General features: G+C 49.1%; 3 protein-coding genes across 4 annotated transcripts; 2 read left to right on the top strand and 1 right to left on the bottom strand.

Moving 5' to 3' along the window:
* Nucleotides 1-10,905: 10,905 nt before the first annotated feature.
* On the top strand, nucleotides 10,906-12,030 carry CAMK2N2 (calcium/calmodulin dependent protein kinase II inhibitor 2; the record flags this gene model as incomplete). Its single annotated transcript, XM_079922621.1, has 2 exons — nucleotides 10,906-11,074; nucleotides 11,960-12,030. The coding sequence occupies 2 exons, from the start codon at nucleotides 10,906-10,908 to the stop codon at nucleotides 12,028-12,030; spliced, it is 240 nt and encodes a 79-aa protein (XP_079778747.1).
* A 461-nt stretch (nucleotides 12,031-12,491) lies between these two features.
* EEF1AKMT4 (EEF1A lysine methyltransferase 4) lies at nucleotides 12,492-18,942 on the bottom strand. Its single transcript, XM_079922087.1, has 3 exons — nucleotides 18,723-18,942; nucleotides 14,480-14,763; nucleotides 12,492-13,949 (listed from the first exon to the last, which is right to left on the bottom strand). The coding sequence occupies exons 1-3, from the start codon at nucleotides 18,916-18,918 to the stop codon at nucleotides 13,662-13,664; spliced, it is 768 nt and encodes a 255-aa protein (XP_079778213.1). The 5' UTR covers nucleotides 18,919-18,942; the 3' UTR covers nucleotides 12,492-13,661.
* A 746-nt stretch (nucleotides 18,943-19,688) lies between these two features.
* Nucleotides 19,689-25,029, top strand: ALG3 (ALG3 alpha-1,3- mannosyltransferase). Of its 2 annotated transcripts, XM_079921685.1 has the most exons (9): nucleotides 19,689-19,923; nucleotides 21,766-21,865; nucleotides 21,963-22,110; nucleotides 22,229-22,389; nucleotides 22,881-23,001; nucleotides 23,426-23,631; nucleotides 23,772-23,850; nucleotides 24,444-24,586; nucleotides 24,730-25,029. In XM_079921685.1, exons 1-9 carry the CDS (start codon nucleotides 19,728-19,730, stop codon nucleotides 24,890-24,892), a joined length of 1,317 nt encoding a protein of 438 aa, XP_079777811.1. In that variant the 5' UTR covers nucleotides 19,689-19,727; the 3' UTR covers nucleotides 24,893-25,029. The 2 variants fall into 2 exon arrangements, with proteins under 2 accessions (XP_079777811.1, XP_079777810.1); XM_079921684.1 differs by lacking the exons at nucleotides 23,772-23,850; nucleotides 24,444-24,586 and having other exon boundaries at nucleotides 19,721-19,923.
* The last annotated feature ends 6 nt before the right edge of the window (nucleotides 25,030-25,035 follow it).

Here is a 25,035-nt window from a genome sequence, read left to right as displayed (position 1 = left end):
ACGGTCCACACACACACACACTCACCACTCACAGAATGCACACACTGCATATTCACACAAAATGTATACACGCACCAGGCACCCAGAGCCAACATATGTTCTATACTGAGGTTCTGGACACACACACACAACACACATACAACACACACAAAGTGTTCGGGCATCATGTACACACAGCCCACACTCTGAGTCCACCCTTACATGTTGTTTCAAGACTGCACTTTTACTCTCCAAGATAATTGTTGTCATCAGATCATCTCACAAAGGAAGGGTTACAGATGGTGACAAATCGGCAGGGAAAAAAACAGCTATGCACAGATATTTAAAGGAAAGACGAGCTAACACTTCTAACTTGAGGAAAGCAAATCACTTTATTTGGGAGGTTTACAAGAAAAAAAAAAAAAAACCCCACACACGAAGCAATATTTAACTGAAAGGCAATAGTGTGGCATCTATGCATCTGCCATCTGCCTTCCATATTGTCATTCCTTAATCAAGCCCGGTGGTGTTACAGTCTGCTTCACTGAAGAGTGCCTAGTTTTTTGTTTTGTTTGTTTTTTTACCACAAAATTTTTTAAAGTGCCTCATCCTCGTCCCACCTCTCTTTTGCAAAAGAGTGTATGGATTTGACCTGAGAAGGCTTGGAATGGTAGCAAATCCACCACCCATTTCTTGACTCTCACCTCAGTTCTCAAACCTCTTGCTGTGAGCATTTCTAACATGGAATGCTCTTGTGGCTGAGAGAGGGTAGGTGATGAATGGATCAGGCTGAGAAATGTTGGATTGCTGTCTTTTGGCATTTTCCACCCCCAAACTGCATGTTCTCAAACAAGAGACAGTACAGTGTCATAGTTAGGATGAACGATTCTGGATTCGGACTCAATTTCCTCTCTTGTAAAATGGAAATAAGAATAGTACCTATTTCAAAGGATGGTTGTGAGAATTAAATGGAACAATACTTGTAAAATGCTTAGGACAATGTGTGGCGTGTAATGAGTACTCTAGCTGCTATTATTATTGTTGTTGTTGTTGTTGTTATTAAAATCCTATAGGTAGAAATGAGAATTGTACGGCTGGAGGAAGCCTGTTCTATTTCCCAGATGGTAGAGTAGGCACATGGGTTCTAGGTTAGTCAGGGGTTCCCTGAGCAAGGAACTTTCACATCCAGCCACACTGTGGTCTGCAGCAGCACGACCTTGGGATATCCACATAGGACAAGTCTCTGGAGTTGTTCATGTTCAGTCTGATGGCAATATGGCATCACATCACTCACCTCTTTCCCCTCTCCCCCAAGCCTGGATGAAGCGAAACATGGCAGCAGGGTCAGTCCTGCCACATGGAAAATTCCACCATGACATGGCCATGTGAGTATAAGCAAAGCCACTTTGTAAGGACTTTCTGGCAACAGGTTCATTAGAATAGTCCCATGGCTGCTGCAATGACGTGCTGTAAGTAGCCAGCTTATACAGCACTGTACCATGGCCAGCCACTGCACTAGGTGCTTTACCTCGATGTACTCATTTATCCTCGTGGCACTTATGAAGCCATTTTACAGATGAGGAAACTGAGGCATAGAGAGGCTGAGTCACACAGCTAGTAAGCAGTAGAGCTGGAATTCAAACCCAGGCAGTCTAACAGCCCTCTGAAGAGCAGGTTGGCAATATGAATCAAAAGGAGGATATACTTCCTCCCAGCATTAGTTGATAGTCTTCTCCACATCTCTGGAAGAGTAAGGGGAAGCACATAGTTTTCAAGCCAGACAAACCTGGACTCAAATCTGACTCAACTCTTTATCAGGTGTATAATCTATATTAATTTATTTGAAAGCTCTGACCTTTCACTTTTCTTCATCTGTAAGGTGGGAACAATCATCCCTATCTCAGTGTATTGTTGTAAGAATTCAATGCAACCACATAAGGAAGAGGCCAGTACCTGCTTTTACAGTGTTCCCAGTTTCACTAGGTTTGGCCTAAATGGACATTTCCTTTCCATGCCTCTTTGATTACCCAAATCATTTATTAGGTTCACAGCTATTCCTGAATGCATGTTAAGTACCCTATGTATAAAAAGGCTTGGAAGTTGCTCTATTCTTTTTTTTTCTTTTGGCTGTGCTGGGTCTTTATGGTAGCAGCACGTGGGCTTAGTTGCCCCGAGGCATGTAGGATCTTAATTCCCCCGACCAGGGATCAAACCCATGTCCCCTGCATTGGAAGGCAGATTCTTAACCATTGGACCACCAGGGAAGTCCCTGCTGCATTCTATATTTCTATTTTTTTTCCTCTGTGTTTATAACCTTTGACTCTGTTTTATTCTCTCACTATTATTTTCTCTCTCTTTTCTGCTCTTCTTTTCATATAAGAGTAAGTTTTGGGGGTCTATTTTTCTCTAAATTGACTGTGAATTGAGAGGGAATGGAAAATGTTTATGTGTTAACTTACAAGAACAGTATAGTTATGAAGATAACAACACACATTAATGTCCAGCGTTGACAAAGTTGGGGAATGTGGGCACTGTCATATACTGCTGATGGCTTATAAAACTGATACAGTCTTTTTGGCAATATGAATCAAAATGTATGTGTACATATTTTCTGACCCAGAAAGTTGAATTCTAGGAAATTGTTCTAGGAAATAATCATTATCTACAGCATGTTTGTATCAATTAGCTTTGGCTGCATAACAAACTCCCCAAACTTCATGGATTAAAATAGCAAACATTTATTACTTTTCATGTTCAGTAGATTGATTGGGTGGTTCTTCAGGTCTGGGTTAGCTCACCAGGAGCTGAATGGTGTAGCTGAATTACCTCATTTACATGCTTGGGCCTCAGCTGGGATGGCTGGGCCCAGTCTCTATGTGGTCTCTCCTTCCCCAGGAGGCTAGCCCAGGCTTCTTCATATGGTGGTCTCAGGATTCCCAGCAACAAAAAACAAGGCAAGCCCTAGTACATAAACACTTTTCAAGCCTCTGCTTGCATCACATTTGCTAATGTCCCTATTGAGCAAAGCAAGTCAGGTGGTCAAGCCCAGATTCAATGAGGGAGAAAAAGATTCTACTTTTTTTTTTAATATTTATTTATTTGGCTTGCAGGGTCTTAGTTGCGGCACGTGGGATCTTCACTGTGGCATGAGGGATCTAGTTCCCTGACCAGGGATTGAACCCAGGCCCCCTACATTGGGAGTGCAGAGTCTTAACCACTGGACCACCAGGGAAGTCCCAGATTCTACTTCTTTTTTTCTTTTTTTTAAAATTTTATTTTAACATCTTTATTGGAGTATAATTGCTTTACAGTGGTATGTTAGTTTCAGCTTCACAACAAAATGAATCAGTTATATATATACATATGTTCCCATATCTCTTCCTGCTTGCGTCTCCCTCCCTCCCACCCTCCCTATCCCACCCCTCCAGGCGGTCACAAAGCACCGAGCTGATCTCCCTGTGCTATGTGGCTGCTTCCCACTAGCTATCTACCTTACGTTTTGTAGTGTATATGTGTCCATGCCTCTCTCTCACTTTGTCACAGCTTACCCTTCATGCTCCCCATATCCTCAAGTCCATTCTCTAGTAAGTCTGTGTTTTTATTCCTGTCTTACCCCTAGGTTCTTCATGACATTTTTTTTTCTTAAATTCCATATATATGTGTTAGCATACGGTATTTGTCTCTCTCTTTCTGACTTACTTCACTCTGTATGACAGACTCTAGGTCTATCCACCTCGTTACAAATGGCTCAATTTCGTTTCTTTTTATGGCTGAGTAATATTCCATTGTATATATGTGCCACATCTTCTTTATCCATTCATCCGATGATGGACACTTAGGTTGTTTCCATCTCCGGGCTATTGTAAATAGAGCTGCAATGAACATTTTGGTACATGACTCTTTTTGAATTATGGTTTTCTCAGGGTATATGCCCAGTAGTGGGATTGCTGGGTCATATGGTAGTTCTATTTGTAGTTTTTTAAGGAACCTCCATACTGTTCTCCATAGTGGCTGTATCAATTTACATTCCCACCAACAGTGTAAGAGGGTTCCCTTTTCTCCACACCCTCTCCAGCATTTATTGTTTCTAGATTTTTTGATGATGGCCATTCTGACTGGTGTGAGATGATATCTCATTGTAGTTTTGATTTGCATTTCTCTAATGATTAGTGATGTTGAGCATTCTTTCATGTGTTTGTTGGCAGTCTGTATATCTTCTTTGGAGAAATGTCTATTTAGGTCTTCTGCCCATTTTTGGATTGGGTTGTTTGTTTTTTTGTTATTAAGCTGCATGAGCTGCTTATAAATTTTGGAGATTAATCCTTTGTCAGCTGCTTCATTTGCAAATATTTTCTCCCATTCTGAGGGTTGTCTTTTGGTCTTGTTTATGGTTTCCTTTGCTGCGCAAAAGCTTTGAAGTTTCATTAGGTCCCATTTGTTTATTTTTGTTTTTATTTCCATTTCTCTAGGAGGTGGGTCAAAAAGGACCTTGCTGTGATTTATGTCATAGAGTGTCCTGCCTATGTTTTCCTCTAAGAGTTTGATAGTTTCTGGCCTTACATTTAGGTCTTTAATCCATTTTGAGCTTATTTTTGTGTATGGTGTTAGGGAGTGATCTAATCTCATACTTTTACATGTAGCTGTCCAGTTTTCCCAGCACCACTTATTGAAGAGGCTGTCCTTTCTCCACTGTACATTCCTGCCTCCTTTATCAAAGATAAGGTGACAATATGTGCATGGGTTTATCTGGGCTTTCTATCCTGTTCCATTGATCTATATTTCTGTTTTTGTGCCAGTACCATACTGTCTTGATTACTGTAGCTTTGTAGTATAGTCTGAAGTCAGGAAGCCTGATTCCTCCAGCTCCGTTTTTCGTTCTCAAGATTGCTTTGGCTATTCGGGGTCTTTTGTGTTTCCATACAAATTGTGAAATTTTTTGTGCTAGTTCTGTGAAAAATGCCAGTGGTAGTTTGATAGGGATTGCATTGAATCTGTAGATTGCTTTGGGTAGTAGAGTCATTTTCACAATGTTGATTCTTCCAATCCAAGAACATGGTATATCTCTCCATCTATTTGTATCATCTTTAATTTCTTTCATCAGTGTCTTATAATTTTCTGCATATAGGTCTTTTGTCTCCTTAGGTAGGTTTATTCCTAGATATTTTATTCTTTTTGTTGCAATGGTAAATGGGACTGTTTTCTTGATTTCACTTTCAGATTTTTCATCCTTAGTGTATAGGAATGCCAGAGATTTCTGTGCATTAATTTTGTATCCTGCTACTTTACCAAATTCATTGATTAGCTCTAGTAGTTTTCTGGTAGCATCTTTAGGATTCTCTACGTATAGTATCATGTCATCTGCTAATAGTGACAGCTTTACTTCTTCTTTTCCGATTTGTATTCCTTTTATTTCCTTTTCTTCTCTGATTGCTGTGGCTAAAACTTCCAAAACTATGTTGAATAAGAGTGGTGAGAGTGGGCAACCTTGTCTTCTTCCTGATCTTAGTGGAAATGCTTTTAGTTTTTCACCATTGAGGATGATGTTGGCTGTGGGTTTGTCATATATGGCCTTTATTATGTTGAGGAAAGTTCCCTCTATGCCTACTTTCTGCAGGGTTTTTATCATAAATGGGTGTTGAATTTTGTCAAAAGCTTTCTCTGCATCTATTGAGATGATTATATGGTTTTTCTCCTTCAATTTGTTAATATGGTGTATCATGTTGATTGATTTGCTTATATTGAAGAATCCTTGCATTCCTGGGATAAACCCCACTTGATCATGGTGTATGATCCGTTTAATGTGCTGTTGGATTCTGTTTGCTAGTATTTTGTTGAGGATTTTTGCATCTATGTTCATCAGTGATATTGGCCTGTAGTTTTCTTTCTTTGTGACATCCTTGTCTGGTTTTGGTATCAGGGTGATGGTGGCCTCGTAGAATGAGTTGGGGAGTGTTCCTCCCTCTGCTATATTTTGGAAGAGTTTGAGAAGGATAGGTGATAGCTCTTCTCTAAATGTTTGATAGAATTCGCCTGTGAAGCCATCTGGTCCTGGGCTTTTGTTTGTTGGAAGATTTTTAATCACAGTTTCAATTTCAGTGCTTGTGATTGGTCTGTACAAGTTCTACTTCTTGATTGGAAGAGCTATTAAATATTTGGGCCATTTTTCTCCTACAACAAATGTTCATCTCAGCACTGTCTATAATAAGAAAAAAAAATGGGAGGGGATTCAATGTCTGAGAGTAGAGGACTTGTCAAATAAATCAAACATCCATACAATGGGATACAATGCAACATTTACAAATGATAGAAAAGAAGAGTTAATACTATCGGGAAATGTTCCCCATATAGAGTTAAGTGGAGGAGAAAAAGAATTACAAAATCTCATTTTATTGAAGCAAAAACGTAAAAAAGCATAGGTTAAAAAAAGAGATTGGAAGGACATGCAACAAAATGTGAATCTGAATGTATCTAATGATGAGGTTACTGTTAACTTCTTCTTTATGCTTTTCTGTATAATAGCTAACAATTCTATTGTCTAGCACTTACCTAAGCACTTTATGTATGTTAACTTATTTAATCCTCACAATGACCCAATGAAATAGAGTCTACCAATATCACTGTCCAGATGAGGAACCTACAACACAGGGAAGCTTAATGACATACCTAAAAGTCACACATCAGCGAGAAGGCAGATCCTTGATTTGAATCTAAACTCCATGCTGTTAACTACTAATCTCCTTTCTAAGTCAACTGATTTGTCTAGGGTCAGAGTGTGATGTTTGATAAATGGACTATATCATCGGTTTTAAACCTTTTTTTAAAAAAATCACTAAAACCTTTTTATTGCAAATGTAATATACTCCAGAGGTATATAGAATAAAAGATGAACTTCATTCTGCCAGGATCCCAGTACCATCCTCAGAGATAAACATTATTAGCAGTTGGGTATGTATCCTTCCTGCTCTTTCTTTTATATTCATTTACATACCTAAATACACTGTTGTGTGTTTGTGTGTAAGTGTGCATACGTATGTATACACACATATGAAATCATACTCTACACTTGTTCTTTGGTGATATTTCGGCAGGCCTTGGAGATCTTACTATGTCCATCCACACAGATGTGCTTCATTCTTTTCTGTGATTTATCAGCTTCTGCTAAATAGAAGAGTCCCAGAAATACCCTCATGGTGTAGGCTTCCCTTGAGTGGACAGGGTGGGAGCAACGCGTCCGGGGAGAGCTTAAGAAAGGAGAAACATGATCATGAGAGATGTGAAAAGATGACCCCCAAATACTTGTAACTGATTGTATTTGTTTCCTAGGACTGCTGTAACAAAGTACCATGAACTGGATGGCTTAAAACAGAAACATAATGAATTCCCTGGCGGTCTAGTGGTTAGGGTGATGGACTTCCACTGCAGGGGCTGTGGGTTTGGTCCCTGGTTGGGGAACTAATGCCGTGTGGTGCAGCCAAAAAAAAACAAAAAACAAAAAAACCCCAAAAAACCCAGAAACTTATTCTCTTACAGTTCCAGAAGTGAGAAGTCCAAAATCTAGGCAGGGCCATGCTCTCTCAGAAGGCCCTAGGGAAGAATTCTTCCTTGCCTCTTCCATCTTCTTGTGGCTCCCAGCAACACTACGTGTTCCTTGGCTCGCAGCCACATCACTTCTATCTCTGCTTCTTCACGAGGCCTTCTCATGTGTGTATATGTCTTGTTCACTTGTCCTCTTCTTACAAAGACACCAGTGATTGAATATAGGGCCCACCCTCATCCAGTATGATCTTAGCTTAATTTGGCTAATTAACATCTGCAAAGACCCTATTTCCAAATAAGGTCTATTCTGAGGTTCCAGGTAGACATGAATTTTAGGGGGGGACCCTGTTCAACCCACTACACAGGCCTACAGTTCCCACTTGAATAAAAGTGTCATTAATACTCAATTGTCAAAAGGCATATTATTCTTCCGAGAATGTATGGATTAATCTCACTAGGTTTTGAGGGGCTTTTAAAAGAAATTCAATGCATTTTCACAAAAATCCAAGCAAACTTTACTTCATTTTAGCTGTGAAAATGAATTTTCATCTCATGGTCAGGGATGCAGAACATCAGAATTTAAGTAAAGGAGCATAATTTAAAGAACTCCCTCCAGGGCTTCCCTGGTGGTGCAGTGGTTAAGAATATGCCTGCCAATGCAGGGGACACGGGTTCGAGCCCTGCTCCAGGAAGATCCCACATGCTGTGGAGCAACTAAGCCCGTGTTCCACAACTACTGAGCCTGTGCTCTAGAGCCCACGAGCCACAACTACTGAACCCACGCGCCACATCTACTGAAGCCCGCGCTCGAGAGCCTGTGCTCCGCAATGAGAAGCCCGCTCACTGCAACGAAGAGTAGCCCCTGCTTGCCGCAACTAGAGAAAGCCTGCACACAGCAATGAAGACCCAAGGCAACCAAAAATAATAAATAAAAATAAGCAAATTTGTAAAAAAAAAACTCCCTCCAAATTTTCACAACATAGCTGAAACATATATTACTATATCTTTACAATTATGCACTTATGTCTTTTGCTTTAATCACAATCCAGCATGTACCTTACAGGACTAAGATTATTTAAGAAGGATCTCCAAGTTAAATTGTTGTTCCTCCAGTCTCCCTCATTCTGAGGGGAGAAACGAGAAATGTTTCAGTTCCTCACCCAGTGCTCTCATCCTATTCTTGGCAAGAAACTGGATGGCCCCTTTAGCATTTTAGGTAGGGGCAGCTCATTACCTCCTGAGACAAACCACTTCACCTCATGACAAGTTCATCTACAAAACTATCATTATGTAGGTTCTATCATCTCTAGGCTTCACACTAGAACATGCAGGCTCAGAGAGGTATGCATATTACGCAAATGCATGAGACAAAGATGGGAAGGCTATATATGAAAGGTTCTGTGTGATTTTCCAAATTTCCCTAAAAGGTTACAGGTACAAATGAACTAATTTTTTAAAACTAATTGTGGGGCCATCAGTTCAAGGCCACACAGAAAGTGGCAGAGGCTGGATTGGAACCCATTGCTGGACAACCCCCTGCGGGGGTGGAATTTTCTGGACTCTCTCCTAGTGACCCTGAGCTCCAGCTTCTCCTGTCCTTCCAGGTCTGGAGGCTCCTCTCACTCCAGATGGGCCTCCACCTCCAGCTTCAGCCCTCATCCCAGAGACTAGGACACAGCAGAGGAGGGTTTGATAGGGATAGGATTATGGTCTTGAGCGAGGCCTGTTCAGAGGCAACTCTGGCACTTCCCAACCTCGTCCTGAGGGCAGCCACCATGGCATTCGCCTTTGTGTCCCCAGGACTAACACGTGGTGAGGAGTTGCTGGAGGAAGGAGACCCAGCGCCAGGAGCTAAGTGATTTAGAGGGCGGGAGGAAAAGCGCTTCAGGGACAGTGGAGAACTCTCCGCCTCGAGTATGGACTGAACGTCCGGATGATAATTACCCTTATTAGCGCTGTCGTCACTGTCACCGAATGTGAGACGCCCCCCTCCCCCAAGGCCAGAGATTGCGCCAGAGCCCCAGCGCGCTAGCGAGCAGGTGACGAAGCCGCTGACGGCCAGAGGGGGAGGGGGGGAGAGAAGAGAGTGCGTTACAGTCCTTGAGGCGAGAGCTGTTACGCGATGCACCGCACCCAGGGCGGAGGCGTCCTCTATCCCTGCCCCTCTACCTCCGGACACAAACTCGCGCGCGCGACGCGTCCTCAGGCGCTCCGGGCTTCCCCGCGTCACCTGCAGCCAGGGCGCCCCCCGCGACGCCTTCATTCATTCCTCCTACACTGCAAGCGCAGCGCGGGCCTCGAGGGCTGGGAGAACCGCAGGGCGCGGCGGGCGCTTTGAGCCTGAGTTTCGGCGGCTGCAACAGCGCTGGGGGTGGAGGGCTGCCCTGGTGAGCGCGCGTCGGCCCAGTTACCGAGAATCCTTCAAGAAGAGACCAAGACCCCCAGCCCTGTTGCTGGCGCCGAAACTCGGGCTCAAAGCGCCCGTCGCGCCCTGCGGTTCTCCCAGACCCTGAGGCCCCCATGTGTCACTACGGCACACAGAGGCCAAGAATGGAGACAGATACAGAAGAGCAGAGACACTTAAGAGATAGACGTAGACAGAGACCACGACACAAAGAGATATGGGGCACTGAGACAGAGACACAGACACATGGAGATAGACTGACATATAAATAGGCACAGACAGAAACAGAGGACAGTCAGAGAAACACAGGCTCCAGATGAACAGTTTAATACCCGAAGAGCAACCCTGTACAAGACCGCGCCAGCCCCGAAGAGCAACCCTATACAAGAGCGCGCCAACGGCGGGGGCACCACCTATTGGCCTGAGCTATTCCCGCGTCCTGCGGGTTCCAGCACATCTCCGCCGTATCCGACCCCCCCCCCTCGCAGCGCTTCCGGTGTCCGCCTCCTGCACCCGTTGGCCGGTACCATTCGCCCAGCAGCCAGTCCCGCCAATGGCAGGACCCTCCCATTTTCGCTCCTTTGCCTCCGCAGAGAGCTTGGGCCCGCTCCTGTCCGCACACCACCCCACCCCCGCGGCCGGCCTCCCTCCCTGCCCTGGCCGGTGTCCTCCCCACCTCCACTGCGCCCCGCCCGCCGCGCTCTGCGGCAGTCGGGCGCTCATCGTCATTCCGCTCTCGCCGCCGCCGCCACCCCCGCCTCCCCGCGCACCGCCTCCGCCCGGTCCCCGCCGCCGCCGCCGCCGCCGCCGCCTGCCCAGCGGCCCGGGAGGCGGAGGCGCGGGGGAGGAGGCCCCGCTTGGCTCCGCAGCCCCGGATGCTGCATGACTTCATCTTTCCGCCGGCTCCCCTGCTGAGCTAGGGCCGGTCCGGCAGCTAGCCCGCCGCCCGCGCCCCGCCGCAGTCCCGCGCCCACCCCGCACCCGCCATGTCCGAGATCCTGCCCTACAGTGAGGACAAGATGGGCCGCTTCGGCGCCGACCCCGAGGGCTCTGACCTCTCCTTCAGCTGCCGCCTGCAGGACACCAACTCCTTCTTCGCGGGCAACCAAGCCAAGCGACCCCCCAAGCTGGGCCAGATCGGCCGAGCCAAGAGAGGTACGCGGCCGGGGCCCGGAGTCGTCGCTTGACCCAGAAACCCTCCGCCGGGCGCCCCCCGGCTGCAGTTCCCCGCCAAGCGCCAGCAGCTCTTGCCGCAGACCAGCGCAGCCAGCCGCTCGCCGGCCAGGGTTGGAGGGGGGGTCCCTGCTGCAGTGTTGTGTCCCCCTCTTCCCCTCTCCTGGGAAAGCAGTGCCCCGGATTCGATGCTCGCCACCTCTGGAAGTAGAGTCTTGGCACCCGGGCGAAGGGGAGGGGCCGGCCGGGGCATTTGGGGCTGCCTGAAGTGGGAACATGGGGCGACGGGCCGCTTCTTCGGGAGCAAACGCTGAGTCGGTGTATGCTACGGAAGAACCTTCGGGTGGGGAGGGATGTCTGACTGGAGAATGGGCAGGGAGCCGGGGGTTCGCTTGTCCTGGTTGTTTGCATGGGGAAGGGGCTCTGTTAGTGCCAGGATCGGAAGAGGGGTTCTAGCCGCAAGAAGGTTAGGTTGGGTAGAGGGCTGGAATAGATGGAGATTAGGTTTGAGGAGGGAATTCTGTTGAAGTGAGGGTGGAAGAGGGGGATCCCATGAGCAAAAGCTTTCCGATCAGCTCGGATGGAGGAGAGCTCAGGCGGCGGGAGGGTTTGGACCGGAAGGTTGAACGACTGGAGTCTTTGGAAGAGGGGCGTTCCTCCACAAGGAGAGGAGTGGGTCTGTGGGAGCTGGGGTCAGCAGTGGGTTGAGTCGGCAGGAGAGTTCGGACGGGGAGGTCACTGTAGCACGGAGGTCCGAGGGGCGTCTCTGGGCCACGGGCAGTAGCTGAGCGGGGCGCGGGGATCAGGGCCCCATTCTCGCCGCCGCCCCCCGAGACCGCGCGGCTGACGCGCTTTCTCCCTGCGCAGTGGTGATCGAGGATGACCGGATAGACGACGTGCTGAAAGGGATGGGGGAGAAGCCGCCGTCCGGAGTGTAGACGCGCCGGCTCAGGCGGCGGGCTCCGGGCCCAGCCCCGCGGCGGCCAGGACCGCGGGCCGGCGATGCGGCTGCCGGCCCCCCCCGCCCCGGCCCAGGCGCTCGCGGGCGGGGGCTGCAGGGCCGCGCCGCTTTCGGGTCATAGTCGCTGCCGCCGCCGCCAGGCACTCCGGAGCTGTCCGCTTCAGCACCACGGCGGCGGCGGTAGCGGCGGCGCGGACCGGCCCGGAGCCCGCCGCCGCGCTCATGCACTTTAGAACCTCGGGCCGCAGCCCCACCCCGCACACCGGAACGGACAGAGACCCGCGGCCCTCAGCCCCGGCCCGTCCCCTCCCGCACGGCTCCCCTGCCCCGCCCCTCTCAGGCAGGTCTGGTCCGCAGACCGGCTGCCTGCCGGTGTCGGACCTCGCACGCGGCCAGGGATGTTTGGCTGCACATTTGCATGAGCTTCCCACCCACCTGAGTCCAGCCCTCCAGGCGCTCCTCACCCTCCACCCCTGTCTGGCGTGACCCCAGCCTCAGCCTCTTTCTAAGGGACTTCCTCAGCACATTTGTATTTTTATATCCGACTCTTTGTTTACTGATTCCCCTCGTGGTTCATGCCCTCCCCCCCCCCCCACGGTCTCGGCCACGCTCTTCTGCGCCTGGCAGATAGGATGGGTGTTGAGGCTGGGATGGGACAAGCCCCTAACATGGTAACCAACCATATGACCAGTCTGCCCATGGCTGACCCCAGGCGGCTCTCTGGCAGACCCCTCCCTTCAAGGTATCACCTTCCAAGGGCCCAGGTCTGATTTTACCTTGGACCCCTGCGTCCTGCCCCTGGGAATCCAAATGTGGGCTGCATTGCATCTTTGGATGACACCTGTAGCCCTAGCCCTGGAGATATTCTCAACCCCAGGGATGTCCTTTGTAAATGTTCCTCCATCCTCACTGTACCAGGAGTGTGTGAATAAACACAGACCCCCCTGTGTGTGCGTGTGTGTGTAGCTGCTGCTTTGGTTTGCTATAGGAGCCAGCCCAAAATGGCTCCAATTCTTTTTGGGGAGGGGAGTAGATACTTGGGAATCTCAGGTGCATGTAACTGACAGAGAAGCGTTGCCAAGTAAACACAGGCAGGTCAGCCTGGCCTGGGAACATCATTACAGCGTGGCCTCCTTGGGTAAATAACACAACCTGAGCAGGATAGGTCACCGGAGTTGGGGCTGGAGCTGGGGTCAGAAGCAATCTAGATTCAAAGTCTGCAGCCTCCTATGAATAAATCCAGGTTGAATGGGGGTCAGTAACAGGCCCCAGGGATACAAGTCTCCAAGTCTGGCTGGCATGCACAGGGGTTGTGCTGAGATTTGCCCCTGGGGATGAATCACTGATGGTTCAGTATGGTGGGGGAGGAAGTTGGGGAATCCAGGAGAGATCTGAGGAGCCTAAGAAGGAAGTCAGAAACCTGAGATTTGGGATCTAGTTTGACCTAGCCTGTATTTTTTTCATGTGGGGTTGCTCCCATCAGCTCTGTCTTAGTTAGGCATGAGGCCCCTGGGATGTGGGCACTTTGGACCTGACCTTAAGCCCTGAGTCAGGAATTCCGAATACTTGAGCCTGGGGCAGAAAGGCAGGAGAACCATGCTTCTGGCCTCACAGCTGAATGGCACTGAGGAAGTCCTCATGATCTGAGTCCTGGAGGAAGCAGGGTGGGGTGGGAGGTCTAGGAGGTGAGAGGATCTGGGCCCCAAAGGCCAGCTGGGCCACACTGAGCTCTTTGCCCTTCTGCATAAGGTAGAAATGGAAGTGGAAACCATTGCCATAGGTTGCATGCCTCAAGGACCAGCCGTAACGAGCTTGGGCGTAGTGTCTTGTCCGAAAGTGGGGGGCAGCAGGGGTCATTGAGATGAACTGGCCCCCAGGGACCAGTACTCGGCTCACCTGAAAGGCAGATAGAGAAGCCATTGGTGAGAAGCCCATCTCCAGGTTCTCAAAGGTCAGTATGGCCCCAGATGCCCTCCCAGCGAAATCTCAGGTACTACCCTCCATCCAGTAGCTCAGGGCTCAGGGCTTTCTATGGCAAAAGAGTGAGGCTTCCTCTCTGCCCCTGGTTGTTCTGTGGAGGTAGGGCTATATTTTAAACAGGTAGGAGCATAGGAGTGATGTCAAGTGCAGGGGGCACTGCCTTCCTGTCAGCTGCTTACCTTCCCTACCTGGAACCTGGCCGCTACCTCATCTCTATGGCAACACAGTATTCAATCCTCAGCCTCTGTGAGCCTGGCCACCCCAGCCCCCTACAATCTCGATGCAGCTTAACACCCGCTTCCTTCAGGTAACCATAGTCCCGAAGGGACCCACTACTTGTTCCAAACCATGCCTCCTTCTGGCTTCTGAGTTCTTCTAGTCTCCTAGAAACTTAACCCCTCATCCCCACCTCTTGATCAGCCATCTTTCCCTTAGTGCTCCCTCACCTCACTCAGCACCTGGTCCACAGTGTGGATACCTTCAGAGGACACATTCCAGGGATCCTGTTCTCCAGTCAACAGGGCATCCAGCGTGCCCTTCTCGAGCACCACGTCAAAGGAGCCACTGGGGAAGCCCAGTGCCCGCACGTCCATGGTCTCCCAGCGCAGCTCGGGCACGTGGGCATATCGAGCCCGCATGGCAGCCACCACTACTGATGAGTAGTCCACACTGGTCACATCAGGGAAGCCCCCAAGGAATAGTTCGTAGCTCAGGGCACTGTTTCCACAGCCTGGGGTGAGAAGGGGTGGATGACAAAAGGTCTAGGTTAGCTTTGGTTCTCACCTCCCCAATTATCCATCCACTCTTGGCCTGTTTTCTCTCAGCTCAAACCCTCCCGTACCGAGGGAGAAGCAGCACGGTACAAGAGCATGAGCCTTAGAGTCATACAGATCTGGGCACATATCCTGGCTCTATCATTCCTGGCTGTGTGGACTAAAGCAAGTCGTTTACATACTAGGAACTTGGATTTCCTAGTCACAAAAATGAAGATAACAATACCTAGCCTACATGTAGGATGTGATGCTCTAAATTTAAAAACTAAACAGCTGAAGAGTAGGAAGGAGCTTTGAACTTAGGAGTTCAAAGATTTGGGTTCTGATATCTCTAGTCATACAATCATGGCAGGTCATTCAACTCAGCCTCAGTTTCCTCAGACTCAGAATGGGGATAATATTGGCATCATAATATTATTAATAGGATAATGCTAGTAGTATCCTAATTCCTAACCTCTCAGAGATCCTCTGATGATATCAGCCCTGGGAAGACTTCATGTTAGGGGTTTTTATCTTACTTTGCTTTCCAAGGCAGAATTAACAAGTGAAGGGGAAACTAAGTGGGGACACACAGTGGAGATGATTCCTTGTAATTTCTTCATGTATGACTGAGCGCCACATATTGGGTTCTGCTGATGAATAAAGAGCTTCTGCCCTCAAGGAGCTGATGCTCTGGTGAGAGGAACAGATGTGCAGTCAGAAAACTGCCACATAATGCAATGAGAGTTTCAACAGGGACAGGCTGCAGGAGCACATAGGACAGTCCCTGTCCCCACCTTAGATGGGTGGGCCAACAGGATCGGGGGAACTGACAACCAGTCAGAGTCTTGAAGAATCATAACACTGGTGGGGAGTGCCCAGAAAGCAGTCCCAAAGTGGTGGAGGGTGGAGGTTAGAGGAGTGGATGTGGACCTACTGCCCAGTGGGCATGGCTTCCTTCAAAGATCTGTTGGCCTCTTCCAGGCCCTCTTGTGGTCAGTATCAGCCCAAGAACAGGCCTGGATGACAGTTCTTGGTGGCCTCACATGGGGATCCCCAGCTCTTGGGATTAGATTGCCTTTAATCCCCATTTGCCTCACTAAGAGGATCACAGAATCAGCTGTTGGGATAGCCCTAATCCAGCAGGCAGAGCTTGGCACCTGGACAGGTGCCAGAGACTGCTGGCTGGTCCCTGGCTGCCCCTTCTTGTGTTCCTCCTCAGGCTCTGGGGCTCAGGAAGAGTACAATCTTACCTGGGAAAACCCAATGTGTGCGTCCCAACACTGGAACCACAACAGGCTCTGGAACGGGAGGTGAGGGTGGCTGAATAGGAGACTCTAACCCAGTTCAGCCTGAAATCCCACTGGGTTCTCTGACCACAATGCCTTCATCACCCAACACCTGACCTCATATGCCTGCAGAGCTCTGCCTAACTGTGGACAAACCCAAATTTCCTTCCTTCGTTTCCTTTGGTACAGGAATGGTATCTCCCAAAACAACTTTATTAAAGATGAATGGAAAATAAAACTTGACCACAGGGCCAGTTATGCCTACAAAGCAGTGATTTGGGGCTAACAACTAAGATGAGGCTTGGAACCGCCACCGCTTCCCTAGGTGGGGCCTTAGGGAAGCAGAGCTCTGGAGAACTGGGCCAGATCCAAGAACCCATCATATGGGAGCCCAGAGCTATGTGGATGCTATCCCAACACCAAGAGACTGAAGTGTAAACCAGAATATCAATTCGCTTATTTATAATAGGAAAAAATACCCATCATGGGGTCTGGACAGTCAATCCTCTGGTCAGTCCCTTGTGTCTCTATAGGAAATGCAAATTGAAGCCAAATTATAATCAGAAGATTCTACAGAGCATGGAGTCAAGCAAGAAGAGAGAATCAGAGAAGTATAATGACAGCAAAACTGGGACGGCCACATGAACTCATCTGTAATGAGGAATCTAGCCATAGGGACCAGACACACAAGTCTTCAGGCAAGGTACTCTTTCTCCGAACAGTCCTGGCGAAAGTGCCTCTCTGACTCCCATTTTCAATAATAATAATGATAGCTAACAGTTTTTGAACACTAGGTCCCATGCTGAGTACTTTATAAGGATTATCTCAGTTTATTTTCCCAGTAGCTCCATACTGAAGATTCTACTATAAAAACCATCGCCATTTTCTAGTTGTGACACCAACTGTATAGCCTGAAAGACCTAAAATATTTACTATTTGGCCATTTTTCAGAAAAAGTTTACTGAACCCTAACCTAAAGTAGTTCTCATTATATTTATCACTAACCGCTAGGGGTTGCCATGAGGATTAAATAAGTTAGAAAGGGCTCACCACATTCCCTAGCACCTACCAGGTGTTCAATTTGTTTGTTTAGGTGGAATGTAACATAGGGTAGCCCCCAAGCTGTGGGTCCTGTTCTTAGATCTTGGGAATCCTGTCTGGAAAGTTCTTCTTTTTGATTTTTAGACTTTTCCCTCCTCTATCCAGAAAAGGATATCTCCCAATCGGGCAGAACTTAAGGCAGTGTTACTCTGCCAATTACCAGCATGAGAATCAGTCTGTGGGCTTGTTGAAAATACAGACCCTGGGACCCGCCTTAGACCATCCCTGGAATTATATACTCAGAGTGGGGTCCAGTTTTCCAGGTTATTACACTAAAGCTTGAAAAACATAGATCTATGGTAAATCTATAAATAAATGCAATTGTTTAAAGCCACAAAACTCAAGAGAGGTTTTACCTCTGGGGGGAAGAGGTTTGGGGGACCACACAGAAAACCTTGGATATACAAGGCTTTTTATTTTGTCAGGCTTTTTTCTAGTTATCTTTCATACTCACTCAATCATCTTAAAAACCTGATAAATAAGTATGTACTCTTACTTTTTTTTTTTTAAGGCTGAGAAAATGGAGGCACAGAAATTTAAGTATTTTGCCCATGATTCCACAGCTAAGATGACATGTGCTGAGATCCCTACATAATTAGCTGCCTCCAGGGTTCAAGTTCTTAAGCACTTTCTAGTCCTAGGAATGCTGTATTTCTCAAACCGAGTAGGGCATACACACACATTCGAGTTATTATTTATACCTTACATATATACTGTATTATAAATGTCTCATATATGTGAAATATTTCACTTAATACATGGTTTTAAAAATAGCAAAATAAAAACTAAATTGGAAGGAAATCCGTTGTTTAATCAAACTTCACTGGAGCCCCCAAGGCTGGCAGTGGAAGGAGAACCCCAAGGGGGGCTGGTGGACCTCTCGGAGCCCCACCTGAAACCCCAGTACTTATTCCTTTTGGGGAGTCACACCAATCTCGGCTGCAATCTCCCCTCAGAGGGAGCTGTCCTCATCCTCACTGCACACGGTGGGATGGGGGTGGGGTGGGGGGGTGGGGACGACGACGACATAGGACCAAGTTTCAGTTAGAGCTTGGAGAGTCAAGAGATAACTCTCTAGGCGACAATGGCTCATGGTGCCCAGTGGCGCACACAGAAAAGCGCTAGGCATTGCGCTCAAGGTGCCTGCACGTGCCTTATCCGACTTGATTTCGCAGTCCCATTTCTAGAAGTGAATCCGGGGCTCAGAACAGGCTCATGATTTGTCCTAAGTCCTACAGTCAACTAGCGCTGGGACTTGAACTAGTTACTGTGAACTCTCCAGTGCTCGAGGCTGCCTCCCCAGGGTCCGGAAAGGGGTCATGGGTCACCTACCACACTCAGACTCAGAGAGACTGTCTTTCTCCTGGAGGATCCCCGGACTAAGAATCTCTTGGCTCCTGTTTGCCCTGCCTAAATACTGCCGAGATTCTAAAGGTACTGGATCCTGACTTCTGACTGGGGAGTCCTCTGAGAAGGGCAGGCAGGAGTGAGGGGCGGGGCCAGTCCAACCAGCTCCACCTGGGCTGGGCAGCCCCGGGACTACCCACCTAGCACGAGGATACGGTCCTCCGGCCTCAGCTCCGGCTCTAGGAGGTCACGGAAGGAAGAGAAGTCCCCGAACCACTCGTAGGGAGCAGAGTCGGCAGCGTCCCGGTAGCGCTGGTCCCAGTACTGGACCTCGCGGTACCCACAGTTCTTCTCTGGTAACTCCGGCAGCGGCGCCCAGGCCCCAGGACAGGCCATGATTGCGGCTGCCGGGCCTTGAAGGCAACTGGCCCCCACGTCTGGGCGGGGCTTGGCCCCTTATGTAGCCAATTGGAATGGCTGCATATAGGAGGCGGGGCCCTTGTGTCTCCGCCCAGCACCAGCAGTTGCTCAACATAAACACGTGGAACTTCCGTCCTCTGATAAGCGCTCTTGGAAGAATCCTCCGGGTGGGAAAGTAATATCGTCCAGACCCTGAATCCTCTGGATGCGCTGCTCACTAACTTCTGAGAGCCACACTCATGGTGTCAGACTCACTCCGGCTCGTCATTGCCCCTCTCATATCTTCAGTTTGGCTCCTTCTATTAAGAAGTCTGAAAATTAATGAAACATTCATTTCTTCCTAGTTTTGAGCACCCGAAAGGCTCTGGGGGGTGGCGGGAGTAGCGCGGACAGAGTTCTTCCTCTCCAGGAAAGACTGGCATGAACGCAGATATTACCAACATAGGCGAAGTGTTATGCTAGGCGGGGGAGGTGCGGAGGAGGGGGGGGGAGACATGGCGTGGGCAGGAATGTTACTTTTCTGGACAAACGTTCGATCCACATTAGCTCTTGTGTGCCCAGGGCTAAGTGTGTACTGAGGAGTAAGACTATTCCTGCTCGTATGGAGCACGCAGTCCATCAGGGGAGACATGTGGAAGAAGTAGATTTTAGTGGAGTAAATAAGGACTCCGGCAACTCCAGTCAGCCCTCGGTCCGTTGGGGCACGCGGCGCGGGAAGCGGAACCTAAGTACCAAAGGGTCGGGCTTCCGGGGTAGCGGGCCCGCAAGTGCGGCGCACCTTCAAGATGGCGGCAGGCTTGAGGAAACGCGGCCGGGCAGGTCCCGCAGCTCGGGCGATGGGACTGTGCGGGCAGTGGCTGCGGCGCGCCTGGCAAGAGCGGCGCCTACTGCTCCTGGAACCGCGCTACACGCTGAAGGTGGCCGCCTGCCTCTGCCTGGCGGAGGTGGGCATCACCTTCTGGGTCATTCACAGGGTGGCATGTGAGTGCGCCGAGGGGGAGAGGAGGGTGGGAAGGGGGACCGAACCCCCGACCAAAACTGGGACCCACATTCGGAGCTCAGACTTAGACCCCTGATCCACTCAGTCATCAGTTGCAGACTCGTATCTTTTACCCAAATCCTGCTCCGCAGAGAGCCAAACCCGATTTTAATCCCTCCCAGAAAACCTGGGTCCAAGCTAATGGCTGCTGCTGCTGTTTGTCTCTGTGGCTTTGGACACGTCACTTCCCTTGCTGGGTCTCAGTCTTCTCATCTGTTCAATTCTGAGGTCTGGAAGTCTCTTCTCAGTGATGACATTTTCTGACGGTTTGAGTCTGTTTGGCATTATTGGTGACTCCTCTCCAGGCTGAAAACACTGGACTTAAGGCTTACTTGCTAAAGACTATTAATTCAATACATATTTATTGAGTGCTTATTATATGGCTTACACTATGCTAGGCACCAAGGGTATAGTGGTGAAAAAGATAGACACATTTCGTACTTATGTGTGTGGGCCTGGACAAAGATAACAGAAAATTACAACGCATCATATTCATCATGAGGGTAGTAGACAGGGTGCTATAAAGGACATAGGAGGGCATTTAATGCAGACTTGAGGAGTCAGAGAAGGCTTCCGAGAGAGTCCTCCTCGAAAGATAAGAGCTAGTTCCTTGAGGAAAGAGACAAAAGGGGTGTGTGTGGGGGGGGAAGAGTACTCTAGGCAGAGAGAATCCTGTATCAAAGAGCTCCTGTCAAAAGAGAAAGTCTGTTTCCTTTGAGGAACTGAAAGAATTTTTTCAGAGCTGGAACACAGAAATCAAGTGAGGGTAGTACTAAGAGATGAGATTGCAGAAGTCAAGACAAGATCATGAAGGAATCTGTAAGCTGTGTTAAGGAGATAGTTAGCATGGTGTTTAAGAATTTAGAGCTCCATGTGTTCCAATCTCAACTCTACCCTTCCTAGCTCAGTGTTCTTGAGCTAGTCACTTAACCTTATTAATTCATAATTTCATCTTCTAAAAATGGGAAGAATAGAATTTGGTCTTTATCTTAAGAGCCTTGGGGAATCATTGAAGAGTTTTAAGCAGAGAAATGTGATATGATTTCTATTATAGGATGAGCTCTCTGGTTGCAGGGTGGAAAATATATTGTAGTGGGGTGAAAGTGGAAGCTGGGAGCCTAGTTAGGGAGCTCTTGCACCATTGTGGCTAGAGATTATGTTAGGCCCAAATTTGAGTGCATGATAGCAGAGAAGGATGAGATAGTAGAGATATTTAGGATAAAGAATAGGCAGGGGGCTTCCCTGATGGCACAGTGGTTGAGAGTCCACCTGCCGATGCAGGGGACATGGGTTCATGCCCCAGTCCGGGAAGATCCCACATGCTGCAGAGGGGCTAGGCCCGTGAGCCATGGCCACTGAGCCTGCACGTCCGGAGCCTGCGCTCCACAATGGGAGAGGCCACAACAGTGAGAGGCCCGCGTACTGCAAAAAAAAAAAAAAAAAAAAAAAAAGAATAGGCAGGACTTGGTGACTGGTGGTTGGAAATGAAAGAGAAGGAAGTATCAAAGGTGTTTCCCAGGTTTGTGACTTGAGCAGCTGAGAGGTTAATGGTACCATTCATGGGACCCAGGAAGGGGAGCAGATTTGGAGTGGAAGGTTATGAGTTCCATTACAGACATGTTTGAGTTTGAGATACCTGGGTTCACCCAGAGAATGTCAGATAGGCCTTTAGAGAAGGGGTTAAGATAGAAGTCCCGAGGATGAGCTGGAACTCTGTGCTTTGATGGGCTGAGGCAGAGAAATTCTGAACCTGGAAGTAACCACACCATCCTGTCGTTTTCCAGATACAGAGATTGATTGGAAAGCCTACATGGCTGAGGTGGAGGGCGTCATCAATGGCACCTATGACTATACTCAACTGCGGGGTGACACTGGACCTCTTGTGTGAGTGGGGATCGGCTGTTCAGTGAGGATGGGAGGGGCTGACTGGATGCCAGGCCGGATAGCTTGACCCAGACTCACGTTCTTTCTCCTCTTCCAGGTACCCAGCCGGCTTTGTGTACATCTTTATGGGGCTATACTATGCCACTGGCCGGGGCACTGACATCCGCATGGCCCAGCACATCTTCGCTGTGCTCTACCTGGCCACTTTGCTGCTTGTCTTCTTGATTTACCACCAGACCTGCAAGGTGAGTCCTCACTACCAGGAACAGGGGGCCCCTGTTCCTGGTAGTGAGGAGGGCTGGGGAGTGGGGATGGTTCAGGGTTGGTGAGCTGACCTTTTTCCCCACTGTGCCCACCTCTCAGGTACCTCCCTTCGTCTTTTTCTTCATGTGCTGTGCCTCTTACCGTGTCCACTCCATCTTTGTGCTGCGGCTCTTCAACGATCCAGTGGCCATGGTGCTGCTCTTCCTCAGTATCAACCTCCTGCTGGCCCAGCGCTGGAGCTGGGGCTGCTGCTGTTTCAGGTCAACACCCCTTCCTTCTGGCCCCCTCTTTCATTTTCTGTATTCCGTCACTCTCTCCCCAATTTTCTGCAGCAGAGGAAGTAAGGGAGTAGCCAGACAGTGTAGGTCAGTTAGGGCCATACTAGGTGAGTCCAGGATGTGTAGAAAGTCTTCACCCTCAGGCCCCCTACACACACACCCTCTTCCCATCCTCTGTTTCCTCCAGACAGCATCTGCTGTTGGAGTTGGTCATTGCACTTTCTAAATACTCAATATATATTTGCTCACTCAGTCTGAGTGTAGAGACAAGGTATGAGCACCCTACTCCCAGCCTCCTCCCAGGCTTCCTTATCCTCCCTCCAGCAGTTCTGAGTATGAGTGCTCACCCTCTGCCTGGAGCTTGCTGGCAGGGGAGGGGAGGAGTTGCTGTGGTGATGGTGGGCTGTACATCTTTGGGTGGGGTGCATGGCCCTGGAGCTGATCTCCACTCTCCTCTCCCCTATCCACTGCAGCCTTGCAGTCTCTGTGAAGATGAATGTGCTGCTCTTCGCCCCTGGGTTACTATTCCTTCTTCTCAGGCAGTTTGGCCTCCGTGGGGCCCTCCCCAAGCTGGGCATCTGTGCTGTCCTTCAGGTATTCCCTCCTTACCCTTTCCCCTTTCTAATGAAGTGGAGGCCACTCTGTCTGGCCTCCTTTCATCCTTGAGACTTCCTCAAAGACAAGAGACAGAGTTTTGGAGTTGATTCTGATCTGGGCAGCCACCACCTCTAGGCTTTGGTTTCTTTAGCTGTCAAACAAGGGTGTTGAACTACATGGTCTCTGAGAGCCTTTCTAACTCTGCGCATTTATGACTTGGTGAATCCAAACTTAAAGCACTGTTATTACCTGCTTCTTTGGCCCAAGGCTCTTGTCTGGGTGGGTGGGCTGGCTTTCTTGCTATTCCTAGTGGGAGTTAGGGATCCTCTGAGACCTATACCCTGTTCCCCCTCCTCTCAGTGATTAGCATGAGGCTGAGGGTGAGCCTGGGCAGCTCTGCTGACATCACACCCATCCTCAGGTGGTGCTGGGGCTACCCTTCCTGCTGGAGAACCCCGTCGGCTATGTATCCCGCTCCTTTGACCTTGGCCGCCAGTTTCTCTTCCGCTGGACAGTGAACTGGCGCTTCCTCCCCGAGGCCCTCTTCCTGCATCGTGCCTTCCACCTGGCACTTTTGACTGCCCACCTCACCCTGCTCTTGCTCTTTGCCCTCTGCAGGTGGCACAGGTGAGAAAGGGGAGCAATTTCATGAGCAGACATGGGGGAAGGAGTGAAAGGCCTAGGCCTTAGGGGCTGCATGGGGAGATGTTGAGCTCCGCTTGGCCCACATTGGGGGCTTGATAAATGTCTCAGTGGCTTCTCCCCAGGACAGGGGAAAGTATCCTGTCACTGCTGAAGGATCCCTCCAAAAGGAAGTTTCCACTCCAGCCCCTCACACCCAACCATATCCTTTAAATCATGGGAAGGTAAGTCTTGCCCTCTCCAGCTGAAGTTGGGGTCCTTGTCAACTAGCCCTGCATGGCTGGTGACCTGGGAGAGGGAAAAGGAGATAGCAGTAATAGCTACAGGGCCCATTCATAGAGCTCTTACCAATACTGTGCTGAGCACTTTACATATTTAAGCATTTTTTATTCTTTATTCTAAATATTATTGAGTTACCATTATGAGTGCTCACTCTCTGCCTGGTGCTGCCCTAAGAGGTTTACATACATTCTAACATTTAAAGCTCACAAGAGACTCTGTTTTATCCTCACTTTACAGATTTTAAAGATGGGAAAATTAGGGCTTTAAGAAGTTAAGTAATTTGCCAAGGTCACATAGCTAGTAAGTGATGACTCGTTAGGCGTTAGGGCTCTAGATATTACTGCCTCCACATCAGACTGAGGAATAGGTCCAGAGAGGTTAAGAAACTTGCCCAAAGGTATGCATCTAGGAACAGCAGAGCCAAGGGGCTATCTGACCCCAAAACTTTTGTCCCTCTGCTTTGAAACCTCCCTACCCCTTCTGCTCCTGCCCTTGGCCTTGACCACTGTATACAGATTGTTTCTGCCCTCTTCACCTCCAACTTCATTGGCATCTGCTTCAGCCGCTCCCTTCACTACCAGTTCTACGTCTGGTATTTCCACACATTGCCCTACCTCCTGTGGGCCACGCCTGCACGCTGGCTCACACACCTGCTCAGGTACCAGCTGGGACAACCTGGGGGCGTGGGAAGGGGTAGGGAGCTCCTCATCCCAAGACTGTGACCATGGAGGGGCAGGGGGTGAGCTGAAGTGCTGCAGGCCTAGAACCTGGACGGACCTGGAGCTTATTTCTCATCTCCAGGTTGCTGGTGCTGGGGCTCATTGAGCTCTCCTGGAACACATACCCATCCACGTCCTGCAGCTCTGGTGCCCTGCACATGTGCCATGCTGTCATCCTGCTGCAGCTCTGGCTGGGCCCCCAGCCTTTCCCCAAGATCATCCAGCACAGCAAGAAAGCCCACTGAGATCCATCTCTTCCCCTCCAGTCTATTCTCAGGACCCTGGATGGGGATGGACTGTGTGCCCTTCCCAATAAACTTTCTGAAGTCCACTTCTGTGCAGCCTACATGGAGGTACCTGGACCAAGCTGTGAGGGATAGGCACGCAG

The sequence above is a fragment of the Stenella coeruleoalba genome (genome assembly GCF_951394435.1).
Source record: "Stenella coeruleoalba genome assembly, chromosome: 5".
Lineage (NCBI taxonomy): Eukaryota > Metazoa > Chordata > Mammalia > Artiodactyla > Delphinidae > Stenella > Stenella coeruleoalba.
The sequence above is the reverse complement of the archived record's forward strand: the minus strand, read 5'-3'. Positions and strand labels throughout refer to the sequence as shown.